Consider the following 7,234-nt stretch of genomic DNA (forward strand, 5'->3'; position numbering starts at 1 on the left):
ACCCCCGCAGGAGGAGGACCGCCAGTTCGAGGCCACTCCGCAGCAGCAGCTCACACAGCTGCAGCTGCTGAGACAGGCCATCTCTGGGGAGGTGGCCGGCGCTGCGGGCGGCGAGCGGCCGGGGCCGGGGGTGGGAGGAGCGGCGCCGGGCCCGGGGCCGGGGGTCAGCAGCTTTGGCCCCCTGTCGCGGTGGGGCGGTGGGCCGCCCTCGCCTCTGCAGTCGCAAGGTGAAGTGCGGCGATTGGGGGGCATGTACGGCAGTATGTATATGCGCGTGTGTGTGGAGGAGGTGGGGACCCGACACCCACGCATCCAAGAACACCTGATGTACGGGAGCACGTATGCATTCCGTACTACAGCCCCCGTACAACGCGCTACTCCCAATAAACCGCCTGCTTGCCGTCGCGCACAACAGCCCTCGGCCGCTTCCCTTGAGTCGCCAAACGCTGCCAGTTTTTTTTGCGGTACATATTGCCACTGCTGCCGCTGACGTCGCCGCTGTCCCCGCCAGGGAACGTTATCACTCCTCGGGGCGACGGCAGCCCGGCGGCGAATTCTGCCGTATGGCTGTCGCCGCCGGCTGGCGGCGCCGCCTCCTCCCTCAACGATATGCCTCCGCCAGGTGGGACCAGCCATGCACGGATCTAGCCGTACGAATCTAGCCGTACGGATCTAGCCGTACGAATCTAGCCGTACGGATCTAGCCGTACGGAACTAGCTGTATGGAACTAGCCCCAGAGCGAGCCGTGTATTGGGGGGTATTCTGGGCTGCAATGGCAGGGGCGGTTAGTTGGCTGGTTAGTTGGGCTTTTGTGATGATGGACCATTTTGATCAATGATGAGGAAGCGCGGCACTCTGTTGTGTTTAGTCGTGTTACAAACGTCCTCGCTCCGCACTTCTTCCTCGTCGTTACCGCCGCCTCCAGGGGGCTATCGTCAGCACACCCGATCCGAGTCGCTCTACTCGGTTAGCATCGCAGGCGGGCCCACGGCCGCTAGCGCCGCCGCCGCGGCGGCAGCGGCGCCGGCGGCGCCCGCCGGCGGCGGCGTCACCGACCCATGGGACACCACGACGCCGCAGCCCGCGGGCAGCGGCGCCGCAAGATCCACTGCATCCTCGAAAATTGCAGCGCCTGGTGGCTGCCGTACACAGATGTCCTCTTGGGCGGCGGATCCGGAGCTGTTGTCCGTGGCGCCGTCGCAGGCTGACGGACGAGGCGGCGGCGGCGGCGCCGCCGCCGCCCTGCAGCGGAAGTCCCATCAGCACCATCCGCACCACCACCATTCGTCTTCGGCGGACGGCGCGACGGGATCATTCTTCGCCAAGCTGGACGTGTTTGCGAGCAAGGTAGTCGGCGAGCTGTGCGACTCTAGGGGGACCCTAAGCCGCCGTTTGGGAGTGTGTCAAATGAAGTGCAATGCAATGGTGTGGTGTGTGGTATGTGGTATGGAGTGGTGGTGTGGTGTGTGGTACGGTTATGAATGTCTGATAACCTTTATTTGATCAACGCTTGTTATAGCAGTTTTTGATACTGTATTTGAATATAGTGGATGCCTGGGGTGTCTTTTGCACCTCCATGTGCACGTGTGTGGAAACCCACCATGTTTGTTGTTTGGTCTCTCACCCCGGCCTGCTTGCGGGTATTCGGCCTCGCTCCCTCTCGTCAGCGCTGTGGGAACTCCGGAGCTCCGGATTACCCCGCGGCCCCAAAGGCAGCTCATTCATTCCTTGTTTCCTGTTGAATATGATGTCCCCTTCCCATCGCCGCCCTGCACGTACGCACACCTCATAGTGTGCCTCGTCCTTCACCTCCTCTCCTCTCCCCCTTCACGCACGCACCCGGCCCCCGCCAACCACGTCACGTCGCCCTCTCACACACACACATACATACATACACACATGGCCTGCAGGTTTCCTCGGTTCTGGAGCCGCTCAAACCGCAGCGACCCACCCGCCCGTCCGGGCCGGGGGAACTGCCGCGTCCGCGGGTGGTGGAGGAGCAGGTGACAGGGTTGTCGGGGTTTGTGTATTGCTGCGGGGTTAGGACACGTGTCGTGCGTAGAGCAGCTTGTGTGGGTTGTGTGAGAGGGTGAAAGGGGCTGTGGCACCGGCGCTCAACCCGTACGTCCACCCCCCCAAGTCGCCCTTACGGCTGGTATGAAATGTACCACATTCCCAGCACCTCCGACAGCCCACCCCGTGATCCCACACACGGCTGGAAGGGGAAGGACGGAGGCCGCTCTCTTCTCCTCGTGCCGTTCCCCCTCCGCGCACCGAGTGCCATTGACCGTGTGAAAAATTGTGATCCCTGTTGCTCGTATCGACCGACCGTGTATGCATATTGCCGTATGTGAATATGTGTGTACGACCAAGCTTTCCAGTTGTTTCTGTTATTGTTGTTCGATCGGACCGTGTGGTGCTGTGTGGCGCTGAGCTCGCCTTGGTGGCATTCCTTCCGGCCTTTCCTGCATGCCCTTCATCGCAATGTGTGCATGTGCGTGTGTGTCTGTGTGAGTGTGTGTGTGTGTGTGTATTTGGGGGGAAGGGTAACACGCGGGCAGGGGCGGCCCTCCAGGGGCAACAGCGTTACTGCTCCTACCTCCTACCTACCACTGCTTCCGGCGGTCGGATTGGACCCACCACTACTGCAACACGCGCCATTCATTCATAAGTACATGATTTTCCTAACTTGGTATTTTGAACAAAGGAAAACGCATCCCGATTTGTGTGTGTCTGTGTGTCGGTCTGTCTGTGTGCTCTTCCTCGCGGCGGTGTCACCCCGCCCCTGCAGGCGGCAAATACGTCCCTAGCCTCCGCCGCCACCTCCTCCCCCTCAAGATCCCACCTGCAGTCAGGTTCACCACGAACAGCACCCCCCTAACCGCCTCACCCCCCTCACCCCCCTCACCACCACCGCCAGCCTACGACGACAGCGGACCAGTACATCCAAGACACGGACGCGGCTGCGGCGGCCGCGGGCGAGCTGCTGCTGCCCGCTGAGATTGCCTGGCTGCGCGACTGGCGTGCGCGTCTGGCCCTGAGCTCTCCCGGCTACTGCGGTGACCTGGCGCTACAGCTAGCCCTGGCAGCCGCGGTAAGGGGGGGAGATGTGCCTACTATGTCGGTTGATTGCGTGCGTGTGTGTGTGTGTGTGTGTTTGGGGGAGAGTCTCCCCCCCCTCCGCGTCCCTCGATGGAATTCTGTTCGGTGCACTTGTGCTACTGCCGCCCAGCCAGGTGGCCAGGTAGCTGCCGGCCCTGGCTCACGCCCAGGTGCCCATCGTCATGCGGCCGGTTTGGCGACAGGTATATGGGTTTAGCTTCCGGTCTCTGACGCATCCCCCGCGTACCACGTGATTAGCCTTCTTCTGTCTTTCATCTTCTGTTTTCGGGCGATCATCGCATCGCTCAACGGAAATGTATGTACGTATGTACGTACGTATGTATGTGCCCCTGCCCCTGTGCTCGTCATAACCTGGTGATGACTTGCCGTACCGCCTTTCCAGACTTGCTACAGCCGTGCCGGCCGGCAGCGTGCTGCTGCGCAGCTGTACGGCGATGTGGGTGCCGTACTGTTGGGCCGCGGTCAGGCGGAGGTAGTGGCGGAGTTGATGGAGCACGTGGTGTCGCTGGCGCAAGCGGAGGGATGGTGGGTGCAATAAAAGATGTAGTTCATGTCGTCGGGGACCCCCCGGCTGGGAGCTCCTCCGGCTTGCGGCCCGGCATCCCTTCCTCCCCTCCTTTCCCTTCCTTTCCGCTCCGGACGGCTTGTTCCCAGAGGCAAGGGGGCAGACAAAGCGGAATCCAAACAAGGAGGGGACGCGAAATGAACCTCCCCAATAAGGGGAGTCAGCCGGGAGCAGAAGTCAGGCCTTAACCTTTGCCAGCCGCCTGCCATGTATGTATGTATGTATGTATGTGTATGTACGTAGGTATGCAATGCTGGGCCGCGCGCTACCCGTCCTTATGGCAGCGCAGCAGGCGATTGGCCACGTCATGCTGCCGTACACCTGCATCAAGTAAGTGCCGTATGTATGCAGTACACCACCGCATACATTCCATTATCTACGCATTCCGTGACAAATTCGTTGATAACGCGTCTTACGACGTAGGAGCTTTGTCGCCGTGTGCTGAAAAGGCCGCGCGGTTGTTTTGTTTGTACCTTTCAGTAAGAGCCCGAACAAGGAAGGAATAATTGACCTCTTGGGGCGCGGTGGGGTGGCGTGGGGTGCGGGTTTTTTTCCCCCTGCAGGTATCTGTCGCTGCCGCCACTCGCTTGTCGCGCGGACAGTCGTCGCCGAGTGCTGGAACACGTCCTGTCCAGTGCCGGGTGCCCCCTCTCTCCAGACGGCGGCGGCAGGCTGCGGCGGCCGCCGCTGCCGTCGGCGGTGCTGCAGCTCAGCACGGGCCAGGCCGTACAGGTACGGCAGGAAAAGACGTCGCGCTGGGGTTTGCTATGAAGCCGTTAAGTACTTAGGGTTATACTTAAGGTTTTTATACTTAGGGTTTTACGTGTGTCTTATGTGTGTGTGTGTGTGTGTGTACAAGTTACATGCCGGGACCCCGCTACCCCCCCCCCAAAAACACTGCTGTCATTGGTGCTCACGTGATCGGTTTCCCGTGGTGCCTAGTGCACAGCTGGGCGCTGGACTTGACAGCCCCCTCACCTACAGCTCCCACCCACAGCTCCCCCACTCTTGATGGCCTCCCTCCCCGGGGCGACGACCGGAACATTTAGGGGAGCCGACGTGGGGTGTCCCGTCTCGGGTGTGGGTGTCGAGTGTGTGTGTGTGTGGAGGAACAGCGAGGAGGTAGAGAGAGGCCCTCGCACTCGCCGATGTGTCTGCAATCAATCATCTGCAGTATCTGTATGTTCCCGCCTGGATCGGTGTATTTGCAAAACCCGGATAAAGGTGCCGGCGACGTGGTTTGATGGGCTGGGCTGTGCTGGGCTGTGTTGTTTGTTATGATGTGATGTCTGCGTGTGCGGCGGTGCTGGTGGGCTGCAGGCGGCGCTGCTTCCCGGATTGACCAGCAGGTTCTACGGCAGCCGCTGCCCCGCCGGCCAGCCCTACCTGGTGGCCCCCGCGCGGCCAGTGGCGCGGCCGCTGCGGCGGCGACACAGCGCCGCCGCCACGGCAGCGGATGGGGAGAAGCGTTACAGCGACAGGCGGCGGCAACGCCGCCGGGGGAAGCGGGATCATTCCTGTGGCGGCGGTGGTGCCGCGCAGTACTTGCGCGTCGGCGACATGTGCTCCCTTGAGTTGCAAGTGTACAGCAATCTGCCGACTGCCGTACCGTTGTTGGACGTGCACTTGGTACTAGGGACCCTACAGCCCACACAGCCGCCGCCAGCACCGCCGCCGCCACCACTACCCCAACCGCAAGGCGCCCACAACAGCCAACGCCACGGTTTTCAGCAGCAGCAGCAGCAGCAGCAGAGCCAGACTCACAACTTGCAACAAGCAGCAGCGCAGCAGCAACCCCCCGAGCCGGCATGGGGCCGTAGCTACAGTGCCACACGCTCGCAGGCGCCGCATCCTTTCCCACGCGCCGGCACCCTCTCGCCCTTCGGCAATGTGCAACCCGCTACCTCCAACGCCATCGCCGCACGCAACATGTACGGCGGAGAGCTCCCCCCCGGGGCACCTGGACCTGGAGGTTTCGGAGCCGCACCTGCCTGGAGATCACATTCCGGCATGATCCTTGGCGGCGGAGGCGGCGGTTCTACGGTCAGTCTGGCGGCGGCGGCCCACCCGGCGGCTGCCCCGCAACCGCAGCAACGGCCAACGGCCGCAACTGATTTGCTTGGGACATATCAACCAGCCCTCAGCTTAGACGCCTGGGCGGCAGCGCCATCGTACGGCGCCGCGCCGTCGTACTACACGCAGCATCCGCAGCATGTGCACCCCCAACCTCAGCAAACAGCGGGCAGCGGCGGCAACACTCGGTTATCGGCATCGGGAGTGTCGTACACCGCCGCCTCCGCCATTGCCCAATCATGGGGTTCCGCCGCGTCATTGCAGCAGCAGCAGCCACTGCCGGTAATACCCAACTCGCCCACAATGGCGCCTAGCGGCGGTGGCGGCGGCGGCGGCGGCGGTTACTCAAGGTTTACCAACGCGCCTCGCGGCGGTGGCGGTGGCGGTGGCGGTGGCGGCGTTGAGCGATATATACCTAGCAATACAAGCAGTAGCCTGTCGTTGGGGCCGATGACTCACACAGGTGGCGGCGCCGGCACCGTCACCGGCGGCGGCGGCAGTTACAGCAATGTTTCGGAGGCGACGGGGCTGGTACGGCGGGCTCCGTCCTGGGCGGGTAAGAACATCCCGCCACTGCTGACAGCGCGATCGGAGGGCAGGGAGGCGCGGGGCGGTGGTTGGCGGGTACGGCTCCGAGGACGGATTCGGTAGAACCCCAGCGGGGGGAGGTCCAGGAGAACCCCCTCAGTAGGCTCCTTTCCCTCCCTCCCTGGCCCTGGCAGCAGCTTCAATCGTGTGTGGTTCGTCTTTCCCTCCCTCCCCTCCTCCCTCCCTCCCTCCCTCCCTTCCTAGGGAGGACTAGGATAGTCGGGTCGGTCGGGTCGGTCGCGCGTTTTTTGGGGGTTTGGGAGGAGCACTTGCATACCGACAGCTTTTCATTACCAGCAAATCAGCTACTTCTCCAGGCCAGCAGCAACCTTTGTTCCAGCTTTACGACACCAGTGCTTTACTACTTCTCCGCCGCCTCTACACCTACTTTTCTACACCTACTTCTTTACGGCTTGGCATTACTGCTTTCTCTGCTTTTTTAGTCCTGGCGGCTTAGGTAGGTAGTTTTTCCGACATCATCTTCACTTCGTCATCCCGAGGTCACGGTCTTCACGGACGCCTTTCGGTCAGTTCTACGTCTGGTACACTCTTGCCCTGGCAGCAGCTTCACTCGTTTGTGGTTCGTCTTTCCCTCCCTTCCTCTCCTTATCTGTATACACACGCTATCTCTCTGTCTCTCTCTCTCTCTCCATCTTCTGGCGCTAGCCCCACGAGCTTTGCTCACGATACGATCCCTCCACACGCCAACCCAAGCCAACTGCACTCCGTGCCTCGCAGACACGCTCTCAGCTGCCGCGTCCTTGGCCCAGGTCCCCGGGGCCGCCGGTCAGGGAATGTCCAGCGGCTTCGGGGGCCCGCCGGAGGGTGGCGGCGGCGGCGGCGGCGGCAAGGACGTTTCCTCATCCGCCGCCGCCGCCGCCGCC

At 62.3% G+C, this 7,234-nt stretch overlaps 1 protein-coding gene across 1 annotated transcript in view; it reads left to right on the forward strand.

Moving 5' to 3' along the window:
- The window catches only part of VOLCADRAFT_94529 (uncharacterized protein), a gene marked incomplete at both ends in the record, with an annotated part of 21,393 nt that overhangs the window by 7,392 nt on the left and 6,767 nt on the right, over positions 1 to 7,234 (forward strand). Inside the window, 10 exons of the mRNA XM_002953696.1 lie at positions 11 to 197; positions 512 to 622; positions 927 to 1,348; positions 1,912 to 2,004; positions 2,922 to 3,095; positions 3,507 to 3,649; positions 3,933 to 4,019; positions 4,292 to 4,421; positions 5,010 to 6,386; positions 7,089 to 7,136. Of these exons, the coding sequence (XP_002953742.1) occupies positions 11 to 197; positions 512 to 622; positions 927 to 1,348; positions 1,912 to 2,004; positions 2,922 to 3,095; positions 3,507 to 3,649; positions 3,933 to 4,019; positions 4,292 to 4,421; positions 5,010 to 6,386; positions 7,089 to 7,136 (2,772 nt within the window). The remainder of the gene's footprint in view (positions 1 to 10; positions 198 to 511; positions 623 to 926; positions 1,349 to 1,911; positions 2,005 to 2,921; positions 3,096 to 3,506; positions 3,650 to 3,932; positions 4,020 to 4,291; positions 4,422 to 5,009; positions 6,387 to 7,088; positions 7,137 to 7,234) is intronic.

This window comes from Volvox carteri, assembly GCF_000143455.1.
Source record: "Volvox carteri f. nagariensis unplaced genomic scaffold VOLCAscaffold_38, whole genome shotgun sequence".
NCBI lineage: Eukaryota > Viridiplantae > Chlorophyta > Chlorophyceae > Chlamydomonadales > Volvocaceae > Volvox > Volvox carteri.